Raw genomic sequence first — 24921 nt, forward strand, 5'->3', positions numbered from 1 at the left:
AATTTTTCCAACAGCCAGCAGGGGGCGACTCCTCTGGTTCCAGAGAGTAGTCAGATTGTATTGAAGTCTATGAGAAAATGGCTCTAGTTCTCATTTGAACTCAGTAAATATTTTCCCACTTAGTTTTCTGGTCTGAATTGCTAGTTTCCCATCTCAATCAAAACATCTTTATAAATGATGGTCTCATTCAGAGAAAATTAGATGATAAAGCAGGTTAGGTTTTAGGATGAGGCTACCTTGAAGTGCGTAGTGTTTTACAAATCCAGCCCTCACTTGTTACCACATCCAGGTGGTAGTTCACAAACCAGTGGGTGGTTTGGCATTCACTACGTGAATACGTAAATACGATCTATGACGTTCACCAGCCAGTCGCTATCTTTGCTTATGTGCTGTTAGTGCTGGGCAGCCAGCATACAGTGGGTTTGAGAGTTTTTCTCTGGAAACAACCTGGAGTTGTGAAAGTGGAATTCAAAACAGCAAAAGTGTGGACTAAAGACCAGAACAGACTAAGTTGCACAAGATAACTAAGCACTAAGAGGTAACTGACGCAGACTGTGGTGTTAACTTTGCCTCTTTATCTTCAGTAAATGGATTTCCTATTTAAAAAAAAATCTCATTTAAGGGTGATCAGACCTGTTGAACAAGATGGATTTTTAAAGACTGGATTTGGAATTGGAGTGTTAGCTCTGTCTTATTGCAATGTTGATACATGAGAGGTAAAGTATTTAGTCTATGCGACACCAGAGTTCTCCATTGGTCCACTAACACAGCAGTTACTGAACACTAATACAGGACTGTGGATTCCAGTCTGTTAACTTAACGTCCTCCATTTACAGATGGTGTAGTTCTGAGCACTGCTACAGGAACTGTGTGCTGTAGCGTATAGAAGGTTGGAATGGATCTCATATAACTCAGAGAGGCAGCAGAGAGTGGGTGGTTTGTGTGAACAGACGTTGTACAACAGACTGATTGTGTTTTGGTCCTGCAGAGCCCCAACCCCTCCCTGACCTTCTGCGTGAAGACCCACGACCGGCTCTACTACATGGTGGCGCCCTCAGCGGAGGCCATGAGGATCTGGATGGATGTGATCGTCACAGGAGCAGAGGGATACACACAGTTCATGAACTAAGAGACGCATTAGAGTGCAGGTGATGAGCAGGTAGCTTCGGCAGGGACTCTCCCATCACAGACTCCACAGGTCCTTCCTGTTTCCAGTCCTCCGCGGACACCACGCCTTCTTTGTTACTTCTCATTTTTAATCACACTTTGATTTACCGTGTAGACGTTTCCACCTCCACATTTTTTATGTGATGCTGTTGGGATTGAAAAAGGGAGCCCTTGGCGGACACACAACACACACACACTTCTGTACATAAACCAAAATATATACCTGTCAAAGACTTTACAAAGCCTTTCTATATTGCCAAATGGAGATCTTGTAGTTACTGTTGGTTGAATCTTTTGTATTATTTGTTTCCTTTATTTCTTTTTTACTTCTAGAGAAAATTGCCAAATGACATAATGCCAATGTTTTTGTTGAGTGTTTCATCATGATTTTGCTAAGTTTAAACAGAAATTGCTTAAAAGAATCTTCAGTCAAAGGCTGTAATCATTTTAGAGATATATTTGGAGAAAATACAAGTTTATCCAAAATGTGTAAATCTATGAGAAATAATAGAAATGAGTCATTGAGCAGGGGCTGGAGAGGATGTGATGGTGCAGAACTTTAGTCTCTAGCAGTGAAACACTACTGCATCCTCCAGTCACTTCACCTCACTGCTGCTCACAGACTAAACCTAGCAGGATCTACAGCACATGGAGGCATTCTGAGTACATCCTGGTCACATTTCTTCATACAGGCTTACCAAAGTAACTGGAGGTATTTTGTTAGACTTTGTCCCACAACGCTCAGGAGTTCACTTTGCAGTTCTCACAGTGGTTTCACCAGTATATGGTTTGAAAAGTAAGTACCAGTATTGGTACTGAAGCTGCTCATTAACAGTGTTTTGTGCAGTATTTGGTATATTTGAATTACTTTAAATCAGCGCTCCATTAAACCCATAGCATTCAGATACTTCAGAAATGTGCTTGTATGCATCCAGCTTCACAGCTGAATACAGTTCTAAGAGTTGATGAGAGTGAAACCATTCACACACATGAAGCTAAAGCCAGAGACTATTAGCTTAGCTTAACATAAGACTGCAAGCAGTGGTCAAATGGCTAGCATGGCTGTGTTTGTAAAAACAGCAAGTTGTAGTTTAACAAACAGTTCTGTGCTTTAGCTACAGCTTCTGTTAATCCTAAGAACTTCAGTAGAAGGTACCTTCTTCTTTTTGGTTTCTTGAAGCTATCAGACTGGATGGGAATCCTGAGAATTAATCCTCTCTCCCAGCTCACATGACTAAAGACCGATGAACAACCTAAAGCTCACAAGCGTCAAGCTGTGATTGGTTGTGAAACATCCTGGTGAGGGATCTCATGACTGCATTCTAAATACCCAATAAGTGGTGTAGTAGATCCCTCCCCTGTTTAGAGGTAGTTGTTCTAGTTTAATACAGATAGCTTCTTGGACTCAAACTATCTGTTGTAGAATGTGGACATGACTGTTTTCAAAGAGCATCCCTAGCCTTTAGACAGGTGGGCTGCTGAGTTTTGTCCTGTTTTTTCATGTACTTTGTGAAGTGGTTGTTTAGTCTCTACTAGATATCTGTATATAGGCCTGTGCACTCCTTGCATTGGACTGTATATACAACACTGTTCAATGTGTTTGCAGAAAATATTTCCAAATTTGTCCAACACACCAGCTACGTTCACGATGGTTTGGGGGTGAGAATAAATACCTGGAACTCCTCCAGTCAGAGAGAACTGAGGAAACCTCGTGGTTGAAAGGTGAAACATTCACAAACCAAAAAGAAGTCCAGTTATCTTCTTTAAGGCACTTAGGATCGCCATGACCTGGATTACTGAGAATCTGCACAGTCCAGTCAGTCAATTTGCCCAGTACTCCCAGATTTTATGCAAAGCTAGCGTTCTCTGGGCTCTTGGTTAGTTTTTAGGTTCTAGCTGGTTGGTACAAAGCTGCAACTGGTTAGCTTAGTTTGTCCAACTGGAAAGTTTGTCCGTCTGCTAATTTAAACCAGGATCAACATGCATTTCCATCATCTCCACATCTGAACAGTTTACTATGGGATTAAATCTGGTCCATCAGTTGAAGGACATTGAGGTGACCACCAAGACTGTTGGTCTCACCAAAGCTGCCACATTCTCAGTGTACTTGTGAAGGTGTTGAACAGGAATACATCACTGTGTCCGTATGAAGCCGTCATGTTGCCAACTCAAGGTGCAAACTGCATATCTGTGTGTGCACAGAAACAGGTGAAGCTCATCTATTTGCCAAGTAGCCTGTAGCTAACTTGATGATGTGACTACACACCACTGCCAGCCTACAGCAACAACCACCGGAGGGCGCTACAATGACCACACCAATGCAGGACCCCACAGGATCAACACTATGGACTAATGCAATTCAGAACTGTGCCTTGACTGTGTGTTGTTGATGCCGTGTCCTCAGCCTTGCTGGGAGGCTGCAATTGTATGAATGAATTTTAATCTGTTTCTGAGCTGTATTGCTGTATGTGGACAGGTTTGCATGAGGTTTTCTACGTCACCATGGGGACGTCTGCCTGCAGCTACATTACAGGCAGCGATACCACAGGCCCTGAGCACAGTGGGGATCAGTGAGATCACTGTCAGTATTTCAACAGAGAAGATATTCAGGCAGTTCCTGTTATTAATGGTACTAAAGGGGAGGTTCACCAAGTTTCATGTCAGTTTGCCAGTAATGAGGTGTATTAGTTTGTAAGAACAGACAAGTCTAAGAAGATGACCCTAATGATGTCATAGCGATGCCATCAGGGTTGTCGTGGCTCCATCTTTGACAGGGAATTGGGGATTAATGGGGCAGTGAAAAAAAATGTGGGTACACTGTTGAATTGCATTATGGGGAATGCAATATTTAGTGCCCTGACCCATAGAAAAGACAAAGTCAGACATCTACGCTTGCTTGTTTTTGACCCTTTAAAAAAAAAAAAAAAAAAAAAAAAAACAGTTCTCAACTAGTCACTTAAAACAATATAAATTAAACATTGAGTTGTCCCTGAGTTGTGGATTCAGTATTAAAGCTGATATAGGCAGGAATTTGGCAAAGACAAAAAAAAAAATTTGAAAATTCCCTCTCCAGATGTGCACACTTTAAATACACAAAGGGAGTCAACATTCAGTTGTGGCTTCGCTGTTCTCCTGAGTGGTAATGTTTTCACTAGCATTTCTCCCCCACATCCTGTGTAAGCAGCGGCCTATTGGTACTGTCAAACCTGGTCAGTGAAAAGCCTTGTGCTTCGTTTAAATCTCCTGTTACTGGCTTTTCTTAACCCTTTGATGCATAACCTGGGTCAAAAGTGACCCAAATCCAATGGAAAATGGGTATCTCCTCATGTGGTCTATGCATCAAAGGGTTAAAGGTTAGTGTGGAATCTTTGCACAATGATGCCCCAAAAAGTAGCTTAACCCAGCTTTAATTCAGATGCTATATATTAGTCAAATAACGTGGGTGGATGTTTAGGTAAAATTGGATTTTGTATTTCTTTATTTCAACAAACTGTTAAAGCTACCTTTTATCTGCAGTCTCATCAGTGATCCCCTGCTTTGTATCCCCACTGTGACCCAGAGCCTGCATGCATGAGGACGATTTTAAAAAATCTTCAGCTTTAACAGACCGTCTTTGTCGTAAAGTGTTGATCATCACATTATGAATCTATTGATCAGCCGTGAACAGTTTGTAGTCGGCAGATCCCAGACACAATTTTTCCCCCCTCTTTTTATTTTTTTTTTTGCAGGAGTAGACGACAAACTACGCTGTGATTTCTGGAGCATGTGGAACTGCTGTTTAGTTTCATGTGTCGGTACAGTGATGATAATTTATGGTTGTGGTGCCTGAGATAGTGACATGTTTACTGCTAAAGAGAAAAAAAAAGCGAAGTAGAAGACTAGTGAAAAGACCTTAATATATTCTGTCCCCCTTGCCTTTACTTTCCCTGCACAGCTGTGCAAACCAAACTATTCAACACTGGCAAGGCTGTTAAATGATGTCTGTTGATAGTCGGTGGTATATACATTGTTATCTATGTTGAGAAGAAAGAAAACATAATATACTGTAAAGAGGATGCCTGAATGAAAAAATGATCTTACTATTGAAATGAAACGAGACAGTATTGTATGAACAGAAGTACAATTTTTACTTATTTTTGTCATTTTAGAAATTTTATTGTCAGTCAGTTACATTTCAAATTGTATGGTAGTGATGTATCAATCTACCTTGGTTGTTTTTTGTTTTGTTTTTTACTGGTACAGCAGAACACATCTGCACACACACACACACACACCCACACACCAAGAATAAGTCACCTAGCACTCATGAGACTGTACTTTTGTTTTTCTAGAGAGTAGATCCTGTGACACACACACACACCTCCACACACACCCACACACACACACTCAGTACTCGGACCATACTGTTATTGGTACCCTGTATGTCTCATGCGTCACTTTCATGTATGAATATGGATTTTGTCAAATCTATTAAAAACATCTATCACAGAGCGGTGGCTGCTTTGCTGGGTTATAATGTGCAGGTTCCAGTGTTGAAGAGAGATGCGGCTCTAACTACTGTATGGATTCTCAAGCTGACTGATTATTGGTTTCATTACACGCAGTCATGATCTGCAGGACAACACCACTGCTACCACCTACCAGAAGTAGAACACAAAACAATCAAAAGCTACAAATAAAAGATCAAACTTGCACCTACAATTACACAAAGTGGGAGTCCCTCTCAATGAAACACGGCTAAAAAGAAGTAAAAAAGTTAAAGAAACGGTCTAAGAAAAAAAATAAACACCTAGAAGTTTCTCTCTTTGACACAGTGATTCTTCCGACTGAAGCACTTCCTGTCGCAGCTTCGCAGGAATTGGAAATTACAGCTCGTTGATGGTGTCACCTGCAGAGAAAACACATGCTGGTGTTTAGCTGGAAACCACACATACATTTAAACTCACTGTTTAAAGAAAAATAACATCTGTGTGGAGCAGCCTTGTTCACAAACAGCTACAGATAGTAGGACGGAACACTAAACTAAATGGGACAAATGAAGCGTTAGACGTGTGCTGTTCTGTAGCGAACAGCAACAGATTACAATGAAAACAACATTAAACAAGAGAAGTACTCAGACAGCAGCACCACCAAGGCTGCTCAGCCCTTGTATGATTTCCGACGGACCAAATCTTTAAATAATTTGTGGTCCGCAGTGGTGGATTTGTAGTAGGATCACAATCGTGATCGTCAACAGGCAGCTGACGTAGTGTTCACTTGTTGTCATGGTTACAGTGATACTATTTCACAATGATACAGGAATCTTTATCAAATCAGTGGATCCAGACTAAAAGCTGCATCACTGCCAACATATAATCACTTGGTCCTTGTGTCATTTCTGACCTTCCCTGAAAATTTAATCCAAATCCATTATTCCATTTTTGACTAATGTTGCTAACAGACAGAAGGCCAGACAGACAAACCAACGGCGATTGTCACATAACTCCACCGCGTTCCTTGGTGAGTAATAATTGTGTAGTTTTTAGGAATGGAATTTGGAGTTATAGAGGACACTGAATATTCTAGATTCATTTCATTACACTCTTTATACAGTTAAGCCCAGAATCATCCAGTCATGTCAAATTTCTATTTATATTAAAATTTTATTTGATAAACTGGTTTCTTCAGGCTGGAAATGTGATACTGTGTTAGAAAGGTTAATGGTACATTTTAAACTATCATTTTTAACTTTCTTTTCTCTGTATTTACATTATTAATACCAGTGAAATTATCACAATTTGTTGAGTGCAGCTCCTATTACATTCCAAATGGTCCTGGTTATTTCTACGATTTCTACGACCTGTCCCCACAGCTGATATACAACCACAAACCATCACAGTCTCACCACCATGTTTGACTGTTCTTGGTCTCTATCATTCTTGCCAGAGCACGAGTTACTGTTGGATTCCTACCAGACCTTTGAAATCTTTCACAGTTTGGAACTTCTTGTATTTTTGCTGATTGTTTGCACTATGAACACTGGACCTTAAAAACACATGGATATGACTTTATAGTGTTTCTCTGTTCTGTGAGCAGCACACCTGTCTCCATGTGACGGACCCTGACAGCAGCTCACTAAGCTGCAAGGATTTAGCCATGACTCAGAATGGACTAGAAACTGACTAGATAACTACTGCATCAGCTGTTCTCAGTTTAACGAGTATTAGAACGCTGCAGAACATGGTAGAAAAACATCAGAACCAATAGGAATGCAACAGAAGTCTGACTGTCTCCAAAAACAGCAACGATTTCAAGGTGAAGGGCATTTTTAATACAACTGTAAAATTGAAATTTGTGTTTAACATCTTTAACAGTGTCTTATGTTTTTTTCTTATTTCCACCAAGAAGAAACCGCTATAAATCTAAATTTGTCAGATGATGGGACTGAACAGCAGAGCCAGTAAACAGTGATATCTTTGACTTAAAACCAGTCATTTCTGCTGAGGATGTTACTTGAGTTGGAGTTCTACTTGAGTTTTTTTCCCATCATGATTAGTGCCTCGGTTCTACACAGAACAGTGGAATGAAAGCCTGCGAGGCTTTGTACTAAATGTGGCACAAAAATAATAAGCTGCAGTGGATGAAGGATGAACACAAAGCTCAGGAACTGTTACGTACTCTCTGCACAAGCGGATGTGTAGTCGGTGACCGCCTCATCGCCTGAAACATGAGAAAAAAAACATGTCAGAGCTGAAGAGAAAGTGCAAACCAAAGTAACAGCAGTGATGAGAGCAGAGGAGGGAAACAATAAACTGCATCTGAGTCAGTGCTAATAGGAGCAGCTCCCTTTGCTTGGAGTTAAGATCAGAATGATTGGAGGCTCTTACTTGTCTGGTAGTAATCATAGACTTTAACCACAGCTGGTTTCAGGTTCCTGACAGGCTGATCCTCCTCCAGAGTCACACTGTATATCTGCGTCTCCGCCTTCTTCAGCTGCAAAAACACAAACACCTTATTACCATCTAAACAGCCACAAACAACACCATGGAAACCCTGGGCTGTTATTTCACCAAAACAGAAACTGTCCATCTTAATGCATCTTGTTTGTTTCTGTCTGAGTCTGTTCTGCAGTGATCTACACCCAGGGTTTCTGCAGAGTTCCCTCAAATTCAGATACAGTAAAATAATGTTTTAGTGAACGATCAGTAGAAACTATAAGGCCTGAGTTCATTTTACTGGCATTTCTATCATTAACATTACATTTCTGTCAGTACTTCCCAGAATTATTTGCTAGAAAAAAAAGGCAACTATATCTCCATAGGGGTACAGAGGAACATTTCCAGCAACCATCACTCCTGTGTTCTAATGCTACATTGTGTTAGCTAATGGTGTTGAAAGGCTAATTGATGATTAGAAAACCCTTGTGCAGTTATGTTAGCACATGAATAAAAGTGTGAGTTTTCATGGAAAACATGAAATTGTCTGGGTGACCCTAAACTTTTGGACAGTAGCATACATGAACTTAAAACAACAAAAATGTTTGTTTTTTTTAGATTTGTCTGTGCATTTTGGTCAAGTGTAACATTTCTAGCCTACAGGCAATCGGTATAGCCATCCCATAATAGACCACTTTCCCAGACATTGAAAGTGCTTGAGTTTACAAAAGTTATGAATGTTGAATATAATCACATTAATTGCACGTTGAGTTTGCCGGTACCAGGACTGTCGTAGCTAACGTTAGCTCCGGTGCTAACAGCAACATGTTTTATATTGAGGCGATACCATTGGCTTGAAGTGCTGCGGTGATCAGAAAACTCTTTGTTGCACAATTTCACACAACCACACCTTTATCCAAGCTGCCCTCCGGAAGATTTTCTAACTATTTTTTTTTTTTAAAGTTATACTTTTGTCTTTTATTATGTATAGGGCAGTGGAAAGAGAGACAGGAAACGTGGGTAGAAGAGTGGAGGAATGACACGCAGTAAATAGCCATGGGCTGGATTTGAACCCATGACCGCTGCGTCAGGGACTATAGCTCCTGTTTATGGGTCGCCTGCTCAACCAGCTGATCTATCTGGGCATCACTCATCGAGAAAACAGAATTTTCTGCACAACAGGTTCAATTCAGTCTGGTCTTCCTTCACTGTTCACCACACTTTCCTGTGCTGACGTCAATCAGTGCGTCCCATAGACTGTATAATGAGTCTTTATAATACAGTCTATGGTGCTTCCTGTGCATCTTCTTCATGGCTGGAAAACAGACTTTAGGTTCATTATCGCCACCTACTGGACTGGAGTGTGCATCAGTGTTCCCAGTGTGCCAGAAATAAGGGAACTGAGAAAGGTGCAATTAAATGTGTTATTATTTTTTTTAACCCATTATTTTTTCTGTAAATAATTCATCAGCATTAAAGCGTTTAAGTCCCAGCTCGAGTAAATGCATTTGTTAACATAGCAGCTGCTGGTTGTGAGCATTATTTTACAGATCTATCATCAAACACACAGCGGCTCAGTGTCTCCTACCCCGTCTAAGTAGATGTTGATGAATCCTTCGTCCAGGTCCACGCGCTTCACTGAGCGATCTCTCTGCAGCTATGACAGCGCACACGCACGCACACGCACACGCACACGCACACGCACACGCACACGCACACGCACACGCACACGCACACGCACACGCACACGCACACGCACACGCACACACACACACACACACACACACACACACACACACACACACACACACACACACACACACACACACACACACACACACACACACACACACACACACACACACTGCCATCAGCATAAATGAACAAGCAACATGTGGAGGGAACAGCTGTGGGTTGAGTGAGGAGGTGATAAACTGACCAGTGAGAGGGAGCTCTTATCCAGAATGTATCCAGACAGCAGTTTGATACTGATGATGACCATGTTTGTTTCCTCTCTCCTGCCCTGGTATCTGCAACAGCCACACACACACACACAACGCGACACTCAGACAGTTTTCACCATGTGTGTTCCTTCTTCACAGTTCTGCAGATGTCATGGTAATATTCAATATTCTAAAAAATGCCATATTAATATCTCAGAATGTGATTCCTGCACTCTGTTGTGCTCAGTTTTATCTGCACGACAGCGAGACGTTTCAAACATTTCTTTCCTGCTGTGTACACAAACTGCTTTTTTAACACATTTTAAAGAATATTTTGAGATGCTAAAAACAAGCCTTAATCTAAATGAACATCTCAGACATCTAAAAGCTTCAAGTGTTACACTGAAATGTCCCCATTTTAGAAAAAAGTTTGCCATTAAGAACAATTGTGAAAAAGTAAAACAACCAAAATTGTACATTTGTATCAATGAGGTTTAGCTGGTGTGACCACAACTCTAATGCAAACCTACACAGGCAGCTTTACATTAAGGTCCTTTCAAAGTTCAAAGCCAGAATTTACATCCAAGCTGAACTATTTCCTCCTTTGTGTTGTGTTGTATTTGCAGCTTGACCAGATATTCCGCACTTAAGCCAGGAAAACTGCTAACAAGATATTGTACATACCATAGCTAATCCAACAGAAATGCGGAGTACCTGACATGCACAAAGAGGATGAGCTGCGGCCTGCTGATGTTACATTTAGCCATGGTGTTGGTGGAGATGTTGAAGGCAGAGAAGTCGGCTGGAGGGGGGATGTTGTAGTGCATGGAGATCTGCACAGAGACAGGACATCACACTCATCTGTTCACAGTGACAAACACAAGCGTGCAGCAAGTTCAGCCGGATACACGGAGTTAAAAACGTCTGGTCTTTCTGCTGAACATCCAGAGCAAATCAACAGAACATCAGCAGGACCTGGGGTCTGTTTCACAAAGCAGGTTCAACAAACTCTGAGTGAAACCCTGAACTCTGAGTTGATCTACTCTGAGACAGAAAACTCTGAGTTTCCAGTTCCAGAACAGCTGGTTTGAGTTGGTTTAGTCAACTCAGAGTACTTTCACCTGGAGTTAAGGGCGTGCACCACAACTGTAAAAAGCTAGTATCAATGGAGCGGCGATTGGACGAGTCACCATGGCAACGGGGAAGCAGAGGGCTGCGTTTTTCACCCCACTTGAATTGGAAATCTTAATGCGCTCATATGGCGAATTTGAACACGGGTTTAGAAAGAAGTGCAACACCTGCAGCTGCAAAAGAGAGGGAGACGGCCTGGGTCAATGTCTAAGTTTAAATCACAATAATATTACAGGAAAACTGTTTGAATAGTAGACTATTAAGTTATTTCATTTAGGTGCAATGCAGTGGGGGAGAAGGGCATGTGGCAGCAGCTTAAGATGAAATATAAAAACATTGTTCAAACAAGTAAGATGTCGGTATAATCTCATGGAGGTACCTCATTTTGATCATGTTTTACATTGTGAAGTAGCCTAAATATTAAGTGGCTGTTTGACTGTGCAGTTGTTTTATCCCACACACAGCCTAAATGTCTGCATCCATATCATGTTCTGTTAAATAATTAAGCCTATTTAAACCGACAAAGACTTCTACTCAGCCAACAGAAAGAAAGCAGATGGGTAAAAATGACTACAATCCTGATAACATGTCTGGTTACGTTTCTTTTCTAACTGCATTTATGTCCTCCGTGAATCAGAATAACAAGAAAAGCACTCAGAGAGCAGTACTCCACTAAGGCTGCTCAGTCGTCGTATCATTTCTGACAGATAAGTCCTGATAAGTCCACAGCGTTGAATTTGTAGTAGGATCACAATCATGTGATCGTCATCAGGCAGCTGATGTAGCGTTCACTTGTTGTCATGGATACAGGGACGCCGTGCTGCTATCTCACAATGATACAGAAATCTTTAACAAATCCATGGATCCAGACTATAAGCTGCATAACTGCCAAAATCTAATCACTTGGTCCTTGTGTCATTTCTGACCTTCCCTGAAAATTTCACCCAAATCTGTTTTAGAGTAATGTTGCAAGCAGATAGACAAACGTACACTGATTGTCACATAACTCCACCACATTCCTTGGCAAAATAACAATAATATTTAGGTTTAATAATGGTTTGTCATTTGAATAATTAAAATATAAAGGTCTGAGGAAAAACAAAAGATAGCTGACCATTGAACTGTATTAGAGCATTCAGAGGTAACTCTGAAGTTTGACTACTTGATGTCACTGAAATTCAAATGATCGCACATCAATACAACACATATTACAGATATTTATTAAATTAGAATGAGAAATTTTAATGTATAAAAAATGTTGCCACCAAATACGTTTCTATGCTTTACTGCTGTTTAACTCTTATCTCGCAGCCCTGCCAGTAGCACTGTGCAGCTGCTGTTTTTAGCTCAGCTGTAGGAAAACTTCTCGTCTGTAAGACTCAAAGTGGAAAAATTTATTTAGAATAGTACATATTTACTGTAAATATTATGGTGTGCCTGGTGGGTGGCAGCTATAAACCGGACTTTTGACACGTGCAAATCTTCCTATTCCACATTTGGTGTGATTTTACAGAAAGTGCATTAAAAAATGCAAACATTTTATGTACTGTGTCTCAGACATGAAAGTAAAAAGGCAGCATTTGGTAAAATAAGAAGCTCTCTATGTAATAACAGGCAGAGCAGACATCACTAGTACACGGATGTGAGTCAGTGTTTAATGCATCTGCCCACTCATCTTGCTAATTGCTATGTTTCTCCGTTAACATCCTGTTTCATTTCATTCACATGTTGCTCCCTCACATGTTGTACTGGTCATGTATGGATCATGTAGGGATGGAGGTACCTGTGCCAGCACACAGCTCTGTCCCTGGGCTTTGATTGTGTACTCTCCGGGCACCTCGCTCAGCTTCTCCTCCTGGTACAGCAGCCTGTTGCTCTGATCCACCGTGAACTCTTTGTTCAGGCCTCCTAAAGATGTCACCGTCACCGTAGTGCTGCCCTCCGGACTGTAGGTGGCAGCGCCGTACTTAGCCAGCGCCTGCAGGGCCACCACAGTGTCCTGAGGAGCACAGAGGTTACATGTTTTGGGGTCGGTTCAGAGTCCTCCATAACGAGTAAATGTGTGTTCTCTGTCCTACCTGTGTGGAAGCGAAACCACCGTAAGGGTTCTGCTGCTGAGTGAGCCAGCGGACGATACCGGAGGAGTAGTCCAATCCGAAGTCTGGCATGGCTGGACCAGACAGCAGAGCCAGCAGCACATAGGAAGTTATCTCTACCTCCAGAGAGTCCAGGACTTTCTTGGAAGCTCCAGCTCTCTCCCAGTGACGGGTGCCTCCTGTCAGTCAGGGTAAGAGAGGAACACATTAAAAAGATTAGCAAAGACTGCCTCTGTGCACTTTAGTCAAATTAATGGACACATGTAGGACTATAGCCAAGCTGTAAATTATGGTACACGGGGTGTTTTAATGTTTTAGTTTTAGATGGGATCCACTTGAACTGCTTTTACCGCAAGCCTGTCAACTGACATTTCAAGTACTTTTTGCTCTTCAAATGACATTTTAGCTGTATCCACGTTTCTCTTCAACTTATGTCTTGACGACATTCAATGCTTACACTTCATCATTGACATCCAGGCTTTTAATCTATGAAAAAATGAAAAAAAAAAATCTTTCTACTATTCATTCACAATTTAGAATATCCCATTTCAGAACTTCTACTACTACAACTTCAATCTTTCAGGATTTGTGATGAAACTATCAGTCTAATTTAGCACCTATTTCAATAAAGTTATTTCCACTGAATTGTTTTAGTCAAACCCAGGACAGACAGAGCTCTCATTAAAATGAGATTCATTTAGAAACTGATTCAGGAGAATTCTAGTTCTAGTCTTATTAGATCCAAGTGTTGACCATAAAATGCTTTTGTCTCAGGCAGTGATTATATATCTGAGCAGACCCATGAGATGTGTGGTGTTCCCCAAGGCTCAATCATTGGTCCTCTAATTTTTATGGTTTACATGCTCCACAGTATACAAATTAATAACATCAACTACCGTATAATTGTAGAAATGACACCAAACTGACTTGCAGGAGCTCCGCCACTAAGTGATCAAAGCCTTCCTCTGCAAAAGAAGCCAACAATTTATAGATCGGATGTGCCTGAACTGTCTACACATAAATGTCTCAACTCAGAAAGGAAGAAGACTGAGAGTTAGTGCTCATCTCGACTCTATCTCTGGAAACCAAGAACCAAGTCAGAAATCCTGGTGTAGTTAATATTTAAAGCCACGTCAAATCAGTTACAAAGTCTGATGTCTTTGATCTCAAAAAACAGCCTGACTCTGAATATTCATGTCCAGGCAGGGCACCATCAGATCCACTCATCCATGCTCTCATTTCCAGCACATTAGAATACTGTGACTGTCTTTTCTCAGGTCCCCCTTAAAAAAAAATCTCTGACTTCATCTTATTCAGGAAGATCTAACAAAGGCCAGGACTGTAGTCTGGTCTTCCGGACATCACACCAGTCCAGAAGATATCTTCACAGTCGTACCCTGTGTGTTAGACTTCTGGTGCAGGGTGGTGATGAGTTTGCTCCTCATGTCCTGGTCTCCAGCCAGTGTGAAGGTGTAGGACAGCAGGGCGGTGGTGTATAGGTTGTCCAGCTGGCCGGCCACTGCTGCCTTCAGACAGCTCAGGCAGTTCTGTACCACGGGGTCCTAATACAAACCAGGCAAAGTGCCACAACAGATACAGTAAATTAAGCTGTGTGCAGACTTTGAACACTTAAGAAGTTGTTTAGCAAAGCAACCTTTTGAAAATCAATTCTGAAGCTTCTTCCATTATCTTATAATAAAACAGAAATCAGAGTGCACAAATGATTCAATTTCACATTTGTAGATTCCATTCTCTTCAGCTTGACCTCCTGCCATAAAATTAAAACGGTGTTGGCAGTCCAAGAATTCAAAATGAACTTTACTGAGGCAATATTTGAAAATAATCAGCATCTAAAATGACGACTGATCAAAGAGGAAAAGACTGACTGTGGCGTCAGCGTCCAGCTCCAGCAGGGCGGCTGTGATGTAGGCTGTCAGGGACACGTCGTCACTCACTCCTCCCTGGTGGAAACACAGGAACGAGGCACAACGGTCAGAAAAGCAGCAGCACACTTACAGCACAACTTCATACTTTACTATTCTGCGTCACCAAACTGGTAAAAATGAGAATGGTCTTCGGCTTTTCATGTACTGGTTTTCGGTTTTGTGTGTGTGTGTATTGCGTTTTCCCACCAGAAACATCTGCAGCCTTAATTGCAGCATACACACACCTCACAGGAACACAGTGTCCAAGAAAATACTTAAAGGTTGGGCTGCCCAGATATCTCAACTGGTTGAGCAGACGACCCATGAACAGGGGCTATAGTCCTTTGCTGCAGGTCCCTCCACCCCATTCTTCTCCCTACTTTCCTGTCTGTCTCTCAACTAGAACCTGTCAAAGGCAAAAATGGCCTAAAAAAGAAACTACTTAAAGGTTTTAATGAGAATTTTCAATCATTTAAAGTGCTTGCTTAATATATAACTCAATGAATGGGACGGCCCACCACCCCCGGGGGATTTTATCAAAAAGAGAAATGTTACAACTAGTACAAGGTCGGCCACCAGGGGGGATTGTGAAGTAAAGTTTCTCCTTTGCACAGAATGCCTTATATATTGAAAGGTAGAACAAACTGGAATAGTCTACCTATAGCTATCAGAGAAAGCTCCGCCTCTGCCAGTTTGAAGAGACAATATAAGGCGTGGCTGATTAACTATCAAACTTGTGAACATTGAGAAAATCAGGAACTTTAACTACAGAAAGCACTTTACTAAAATAACGGCACTTTAGGGTAGGTTCAACCCAGCCAGAAATCATTTCTGTATGTATGCAGCATATATGGAAGATGGCGGCGTGTAGAGACGCAGCAGCTCAGTGCTCTTATTGGATGTTTTACGAATATTTCTTTATGAATGTTTTTATATTGACGGTCTTACATGTTGTTGTTTTTTTTGTTAGGTTATTTATTTTATTATGCACTTTAAGGACTGCACTTTCAATTCCATTGTTATCATACAATGACAATAAAGACATTCTGATTCTGATTTGTCATCATTGTCTTTGTTTTACTACATTGTTTTTATACGTCTCTAACCCTGTATGTTTGTCTTTTATGTTTGGGACAACGGATGGAAATTAGCCTTGTGCTAATTCCGGCTTATTTACGGCAACCTTGTGTAAACTTCTGAAATTGTTTGTTCATTAATATGCCCTGTCCTGTCCAAAGAATAAAATTAAATGAAAATGAAAAACATAGGATTGACTAAATCCATTATTACTACATTTACATGAAATTTCCAATGAATTTTCCTAAAACTTTGGAATAAAATCATGGGCTTTGCCAGAACATAGAATTAATAGGAGACAGTAATACTCTTGTTCTCCTAATTAATGAGTCCCTCTAGCAGAAATCAAGGTTTTGACCTGTTATCATGTCCATATAAACTATTTTATATGCTGTATGACACATTTTCGGCAAAAAAAAAGCATTTCCATTTTAAAACTGCAGTGTGTTGATGACAGTTCTACAGACTGTGTGCCTGAGCAGCAGTGAGTAGGGAGAGTTCATGTTCAGTGATGATTTTTGGAGGTAAATCAACAATTTCAGAGGGATGTTAATTGAACTGACACACAAGCATCGTACAGAAACACAGAAAAAATGCTAATTTCCATGAGCAGTCAGGATATTTCTGCTCAGCTAACATCTACATTATTAGTATGCAGACTACAGAGCAGAGAATTTATGACGGTGTTGAGCTTCATTTAAGAAAAAGAAAAAAAAAGCAATTGCAAAGACGACAGGTTAAACAAATCGGTTCCTCACTCGGAGTTGCCAAGGCTGATTGGTGTTAATCTGCTTCAGGAAATACTGTAGAGTGGTGGAGACTGGCTAACAAAGGGATTTCTCCTCTGCTCTGTGTGTGTGTGCTGTCTGCCTGCAGGCCATAGGCTTTCTCTGCTCTCCGCTTAAATCAACAGCATTTGAAAATTCTTTTCTATAAAAATCCCTTCTTGCACTGAGCTAATTCTGTTCTTTTGTCATGCAGGAGAAATTTAGCATGTAGAACAGAGAACAACCACAAGCTGAAGATGGGAAGTCCAGAGAGTTTCTTTTAAAACACCGATGCTCAAACTGATCGTTACCTTCATGCCATTGTGGAAAAGTTTTCCGACAGATCTGATGCAACCGTCGGGCCGCTGGTGTTTAGACAGCCACCTCCTGGCATCTTTGATGTGCTGGGGCTGCACATAGATGTATGGTCTCGCACCGCCAAAGGACTTCATCACAAAAGAGGTCAGCCTAGGAGGTCACATACGCACAAATACACACACAGTTTGTAGAAAACGAATCTAAGCATGTGAGCCTGTGTTGGTAACCCCAACATGAACCCAGCTGCAGGACAATTACATAACAGCCGCATATCTCACAGCAACTCAGAGTGTCTGGACTGAGCTGCATCTACAACAGCAGTCATATTCCTCTGAGCCACGCTAGAGTAAAGACAGCTGCAGCAGACACAGAGACAACAAAGGGCTTCTGGAAAGACGTTGTGCTTCTTAGACCTTGTCCTCACATACACACAGGCATTTCTAAGTCGTTTTTCCTTCTTTTGTTTTCAGAAAACTCCTATCACACAAACACTATCTTTAAAGAAATTCTCTGTCCATGTGAAAACACAATTGAAGCGTTGTTAAGAGCACATTAAACCAACGGGTGATGATGTAACCCTAAGCTGGCTAATCAATAGCCTGAGTGCTGGTTCCAGTGGGCTACCAACAATAGTGCTTTAAAAAGAGGGGAAATTATATGTGTGGACTGACAGTGAAGAGTTATTTCTTAATAGAATGTATGTGTAAACATGTACAGGTCCTGGTAGCAAAGTTACAAGCATTACTGTTTGGCCAGCGCTCACCACTGCATCCAACTGTGCAGACTAACATTACAAGGAGAAACACACCTATTAGAATTTCTCCACCAAGGAGGGAGTTTTTTAAAGGGTCCATTTTCACTGACCTCAAAGTGTGTTTGCATATAAACAAAAGGCCAAAACACAGAAAAAACTTAAAACGTCAGTATACATCTCAACTAGGCCTTAAGGGACCCAGTTACAGACATATCTGATTCCAGTACACTGATTGCATTGACTATGATGAATGCAGATGTGGCCTAAAGTCTGGACACATAGAAAATCTCATTAACTACATATTGATGGACATATGGATAGATAGCAGATGAATTTAATGCACGTGATCCAAGGAGGATTCCACTTGGCTTTTCCACGGGGTGAAGATGGTTAAAAAGTTTAAAGAAATGAGCGGCGTCATGGACGACCAAATGTATCAGCCCAAACTAAAGAACTGGTCATGGCTAAAATTCATGCTAGCCCCCCTCAAAAAATCACATCCCTAACCCTAACCTTGTCTTTCCATATGTCCATCCTTCACGTCCACTGAGAAGTAACAGTTCAACTCTTTCTTCTTTTGACAAAGCCATATTTAATCTGCGGAGGCAAAAACATTATAATTAATGAGATTTCCTATATGTACAGACTTTGGGGACACCCTGTAGTTCAGGATCGACTCCTCTTATCTTAAATTCAACCAAAAATTACAAAAACTTGCAGTACTTGGCCATTCATGTTTTGGCCACTTGTGGGGAGTACAACAATATATAAGTATAACACTGAGTTATTATTGGGTTACAGGGTTCAGTGTGGAGCAAGCGAACATCCAGCACACGCAAAGCCACATTAGCATTTATTTGTGTCCACCAGAATACACTAAATTGCTGACTCATTTTCTTTGTGGCTCTGGTTTGGTCTCCACCAGTTCACAAGAATAATATTTAACTCTTTAGCTACTACATACTTTAATTGGATTTCTCTGCTGTTTGGTGCTGGGCTGCATGTAGTATACGTTGGGAATATTACAGCTTTCTTATTACAAACACTGAAATGCTTTATAGCAGGGGTGTCAAACATCTGGCCTAAGGACCAAAACTGGCTCGCCAAAGGGTCCAGGATGACATTGCAAAGCATAAAAATTACAGAGAAGACATTAACTGCAGATTGTAAATTTGTAAAACTATAAATTTAAAATAATTTCTAGACCATGACAAGTTGTTTTGATCATAAAGTGAAATACTAGACTGCTTGATGCTCTTTTGTCATTTTGTGTCTCATTTTTGTGATACTGGCTTATTTTGTTGGGGTTTTTTTTTGTCTGATATTTGTTGTTTGTCTCACGTTTTTGTTGTTTTGGGTTTCCTTTTTGTCTCACTTGTGTTTTTTTGTCTATTTTTCTGTCATTGTCTTTCTTTTTTGTCATTTGTCTCATTTGTGTCCATTTTTTGATGCTTTGTAACTTTTTTGTCTAATTTTTGTCTATTTTTTTGTTTTGCTTGTGTCACTTGTCTCATTTTGTGTCTCATTTTTGTAATATTTTGTCTTGTTTTTGTGTTGTTTTTTTGCATTTTTTTTGTCAGAATGCACTTTTTTGCACTACAACAAAGGGAAACATTTGGAGTTGTGGTAATTAGGTTATTATGCTGTGATTTTACTGGTCCACTTGGGACAAATTGGGCTGAATGTGGCCCCTGAACTGAAATGAGTTTGACACCCCTGCTCCATAGGGATTAATAAAGTATCTATCTCTCTATCTGTCTAGTAATTATAAATATTACTGTGATAATGTCCTGTAGAGTTGATAATGTGAGTGTGTTTGTCAGTATGTAATGCTCTTTCAAAGTTGCATCAATGATTTTTGTATACTTAGAACACAGCAATAAAAATAAATAAATAAAAACGATAATGTCTATAATGTATCCTGAAGCTGCTGTCTGTTTGGGCTCCACTGTGTTCACCAGCTACCTGCTAACTGTGTCTGCAGTTTGATGCTGGGCAGGTAGAGAGCAGCAGGTTCATCACAATATCGTTGCTGCTTCCTACTGCGTCTGAAAACAGGGTTGGTGAGTTGAGTTTGTGGCCAATAAAACCAAAACAATGATTTAAGAGGCTTAAAAGCTCTGTAGCAGCGAGAGGAACTGCAGAACTGGCTGATAATTCTATGTCGGTTTGTCTATTTAAGCAACTCCTTTCACATTACACACAGTCCTGTGAGCCCTTGTTCATGTAGAAAATATTTAATAGGGCAGCTTTAAATTCAAATGTATATATTTGTTCAAACTTGTGTGAAAGTTCTAAGGTTCTACATGACTGCCTTCAGTAAAAGTGATGTGTTCTTTTCAGTGATTTTGACAGTTTCATCCAGTCTTCTGCTGGAATTGTAATGCAAGCGAACACTTGAGAGTCCTAGTTTCTGCTAACCACAAACACACACCCACACACACACTCACCAACTGCCAAACTGCCCAGCACCCTATCAAAACAGCAGAAGGTTTGTTAAATCCCCTGAGGCACTGTGCTTTAAGCCCATTAAATGAAAATATTAATATTTTCTGGCAGGTTCCTCATAAAGTAAATTATTAGGATGCTTGCTGGTGCCAAACAGCAGAGAGGACACACTGTGTGTGTGCGTCTACCTCCCACTGTGTCTGCGTGTCATCTTTGTTCTCTCGTCACACGAAGTGTGAGATTTGAGCTGAAAATATTTAGTTCAACGGCAAAGCTCGAGATAAATGTTTTAAATGCTTTTATAACAGCTGATGCAACTGCAGTATACCATGAGTTATATCATCATGAATATATTCCTTAGAATTCTGATATTTATAGGTCATCAAAAATGTTGTTGTTGACAGGTGTGTACATAAAGTGAACACAACAGAGACAGTGGTGGGGGTGTTCTGGTTCTTTCTCAGTTTACACAATAGTTACACATCAAATTTTATTTGCATTTGACCTTCTTATCAAATCTAAATACATTATATAAGCTCTCAAAATAAATGTTTTATTTTGAAAATTATTTAAAAGAACTAAAATGTAACAAGAAAAGTACTCAGAGAGCACAGTACTCTGCATTGCTTCTTTACCCCCAACTGAGGCATTTCTGACCAATTTTGAGTCGTTTTTAACCATTTTTAAAGTTATTCTGGACAGATTTCAAGTCATTTCTTAGTCAATGTGGACAGGTTTTGTCATTTTGGACAAATTTTGAGTAATTTTTAACCACTTTTTAGTCAAATCCGTGGACCCACACTATAAGCCGCATCACTGCCAAAATCTAATCACTTGGTCCTTGTGTTATTTCTGACCTTCCCTTAAAATTTAATCCAAATCTGTTTTTGAGTAATGTTGCTAACAAACACATGGACAAATGTATGCCGATCGTCACATAACTCAGCTGTTCCTTGACGGAGTAATAAAACTAATATAATACATGACTGCAACTGTCATTACTATAAAAAATATTAAATATGACAACAAATGTTATCAGTTAAACTATTAGTGCAACAGCACTGATTACAACTGCCTAATAACAAGCTGCTGTATGTTCAGATAAAGGAACTTTCAAACTTATTACTGAATTTTTACTCATCTTATTACTGAGTGTTTCAGTAACGTTACTGACCAGGTGTTTCCAGACGCGTCACTCTTTCCAAAGGCGCTGTAGGAACCGTCGTCGTGCTTGTAGGTGAGCTCCCTCTGATATCCTACAACACACAGACACAGGATCAACACCAGCAGGTTTAGTAAAATAATGCCCCTTTCACCCCGCCAGTACATTTACATTTATTTACTTGCACAAAACACATATTGTATTCTACGTCTGGTTTACCATAAATTATTGAAACTAGTGGTGCATAAAGCTAGAATTGTTCTCGCAGACTGAGGCATGTTTGAGGTAAAACCCCCAGATGAAGGGCATCCTAGTAGCTCATCTGGCTGAGTGGGTGACCCATAAACAGGGCTATAGTACCCAACGCAGCGGTCATAGGTTCAAATCCAGCCCATGGCACTTTGTTGCAGGTCTTCCCCCATTCTTCTCCCTACTTTCCTGTCTCTCTCCACTGTCTACTATAATAAAGATTGTTGGGAGTATGATTCTTATGGTCTGCATATTACCATAAGAATCATACTCCCAACAGTCAGGGAGTGCAGACAGGTCGATGGTTCACTTACACAGAGATATTCATTTTCTACTCTGAACTAAAAAGTGTGGCACCGTTTGAAGATGATCTCAACGACTCTTCCCATTTATTGCCACTGAACACCCATGTGATGAATCTTTGATGTTTATAAGAGCGAATTGCTCAAATCTATGTCTTTTACATCTTTTTGTTTTGCGTGTCATGCTTTCAGCTGTTACTTCATCAGAGCAGACCCATCTTAAAAAGGACACAGACATATTAGAACTGACTCAAAAAAGTCGAAAAGGCTCACCGCTCTCCAGGAAATGTGTTGCCTTGTCCAGAATCTTCTGAGTCAGCTGACCAGTGCTTTTCAGGTAGTTGAGGATGAAGATGTTGGGAGCAAACAGCAACATGTTCTGCTCTCCACAACCATATGGCATCTCCAGGAGCTTGTCTAGGTTCTTCATGGCTCGGCCCATCAGATCACCTGCAGAAACCAAATGGGAAAAGTGATTCCACACTGCAGCCCTTTTCTATGTGGCAGTCTAGAGGTACACTCCACCAAGTCAGGATAACAAGAGTCACAGAAATGACTTGAAGTGTCTCCATGTGATTTGACTAACCCAGTACTGAGACAGATGCTCTGGCTGATCCAGCCACAAACATTTCAGGCATCAGAAGAGAGATTTTCTTCTCCACAGGCCCGTCTGACAAAAACAGAAGGCACAAAAAATGTCACATATACAGAACTGCTCTGATTCTCTTGTAGAAGTCATAAAACATCTGTTCAACATAGGATCTAACACTGATGTTGTCTTACCAATCAACATATTTGGGATGAAGTCCGTCTCATCACTTCCTTTATACAGGTTACAAACATCTCCTTTTGTAATATTTTATTAAAGTCTAAACATATCAACTAGTGCACCACACACTCACACTAACTTATTTTGTAGTTAACTGTAATGCAGTCAGGTCTCCACTGAAGACTGATTAAGTTTAGATTCACATTGTCTTCATGCATGAAAAATGCAGTAGACAATTAGCTGTGTTGCTTGATTTCAACATAAACAGCAAAATAGATGTAAGTGAAATTAAAATTGCAATTCGTTGAGTCTTAGAACCATGTTAACACATGGAAACTAAATGACACTAATGATCAAGCTATCTCCAATCCAACAAGCACAAATGCTTCTCAACAATAATGAGTGGCCAAGAAGACTCAGTCACATTTCAACGTTTGACCCTGACTCAGGTCCGTGACGGCTGAAGATGCATTTATCAGGTGTCCCAGCTTTCACTCTGTTCTGAGTGAGAGGCTCCAGGTGGCCGTTCACCCCGAGGCTGTCAGATTTCCAACGCTGATATTCGGGTGATTTGTGAACACTCACCTGTAGGACAGAGGAGAGCGTTGTGACTGATCATTTGTGGCGTTCCTTCGGCCTGGAGGAGAGAGGCAAAAAACAGTCATGTTAGAGGATAATCTCACTTCATTAAACAAAACACAACGCCAACAAACTCATCTAAAAATCACCTGAGCACATCAGTCCTCACCACTTTCTACAGAGGAACCACAGAGAGCACGCTAACCGGCAGCATCTCTCTGTGGTATGAGAGCAGCAGTGCCTCTGACTGGAAGGCACTGAAGAGAGAGGGCTGCTGAGAGGATCACTGGGTTCTAGCTGCCACCTGTAAGGGAGCTGGCGGAACAACGCTGCCTGTCAAGGGCATTGAGGATCACCAGGGACCCCACTCACCCTGCTCATGGACTGTTTCCTCTCCTACCCTCAGGCAGGAGGTACCGCAGCCTGAGATGTAACACTGTTAGGTTCATTAGCAGTTTCTTTCCCACTGCCATCCGTCTTTTAAACAGAGGATTGTAAATATTAAACATATACACTCTACTGCCTTTCACAAGTCTTATTTATTCTCTTCTTTTCATTTATTTATTTCATTCACTACACTACTGCACCAGTATTTTTAATTTATTAGTTTTGTCTCAGGCGTTTTTCATTGTATGTGTTTTTATTGCTGCCCCTGCATCGTCATTTCGTTCTGCAGTGCATCTCTGATGAAATTTACCTGAATAACAACAAAGTAATCTGATTCTGATTCTAAAAGAGCTGCGTGTGTCGTAGGCCAGAACATCACTGTGAACCAGACCGTTGCACAGGGTGACGTGTTCCTGCATTACCACAAACACACACTTCAACTCAGTCACACACACACCATCCTGCTGCCAGAAACACTCACCAGAGCACCAAAATCAGGAGGCAATAGTCCCTCACAATTTTTACATTTACTGCTGTTTACTATTGTTCGATTAACAACAAAAAAAACAACAAAAACACTACAGTACCATTTGTGTCTGACCAGTTTATAATTGATATTATTCAGATTTTTCAGCAGGAGGAGCTGAGCTTGAGCCAGACTGGATGTGCATTTCAGGAGATGGACTTTTTATCACAAGTGCGAGCAGTGAGAAATATTCCAGCTAGAACAGGCTTATTGTTTAAACAGCATTAAGAGACTTTTGAGCCCTTTGCCGGGAGACGGACAAGCTGTTTTTATTATCAGAATGTACTGTGTGTGTTATGCAGGTCTATTTTTTAAATGTCCATGCTGTGGTTACATTTCTGCTTGCAGCTGTCAGTGTTCTCTGTACATTATTATCAGCAACTGTTGATCAGTGAACAGTGAAAGGA

At 40.7% G+C, this 24921-nt stretch overlaps 2 protein-coding genes across 27 annotated transcripts in view; one reads left to right on the forward strand and one right to left on the reverse strand.

Moving 5' to 3' along the window:
• phldb1b (pleckstrin homology-like domain, family B, member 1b) overlaps positions 1-5657 on the forward strand; it is a 153744-nt gene extending 148087 nt beyond the window's left edge. For all 25 annotated transcript variants that reach the window (XM_055012306.1, XM_055012307.1, XM_055012308.1 and 22 more), the window contains one exon: positions 989-5657. In XM_055012306.1, coding sequence (XP_054868281.1) covers positions 989-1129 — 141 coding nt within the window. In that variant the 3' untranslated portion in view covers positions 1130-5657. The remainder of the gene's footprint in view (positions 1-988) is intronic.
• LOC111571470 (alpha-2-macroglobulin-like protein 1) overlaps positions 5271-24921 on the reverse strand; it is a 46496-nt gene continuing 26845 nt past the window's right edge. For both annotated transcript variants that reach the window (XM_035950198.2, XM_023274646.3), the window contains exons 22-36: positions 23608-23659; positions 22840-22923; positions 22527-22703; positions 21715-21796; positions 17332-17488; positions 15138-15212; positions 14648-14813; positions 13234-13430; positions 12939-13154; positions 10739-10857; positions 10021-10111; positions 9670-9738; positions 8034-8139; positions 7825-7866; positions 5271-6055 (exon numbers count right to left, since the gene is read on the reverse strand). In XM_035950198.2, coding sequence (XP_035806091.2) covers positions 6033-6055; positions 7825-7866; positions 8034-8139; positions 9670-9738; positions 10021-10111; positions 10739-10857; positions 12939-13154; positions 13234-13430; positions 14648-14813; positions 15138-15212; positions 17332-17488; positions 21715-21796; positions 22527-22703; positions 22840-22923; positions 23608-23659 — 1656 coding nt within the window. In that variant the 3' untranslated portion in view covers positions 5271-6032. The remainder of the gene's footprint in view (positions 6056-7824; positions 7867-8033; positions 8140-9669; positions 9739-10020; positions 10112-10738; positions 10858-12938; positions 13155-13233; positions 13431-14647; positions 14814-15137; positions 15213-17331; positions 17489-21714; positions 21797-22526; positions 22704-22839; positions 22924-23607; positions 23660-24921) is intronic.

The sequence above is a fragment of the Amphiprion ocellaris genome, chromosome 7, assembly GCF_022539595.1.
Source record: "Amphiprion ocellaris isolate individual 3 ecotype Okinawa chromosome 7, ASM2253959v1, whole genome shotgun sequence".
NCBI lineage: Eukaryota > Metazoa > Chordata > Actinopteri > Pomacentridae > Amphiprion > Amphiprion ocellaris.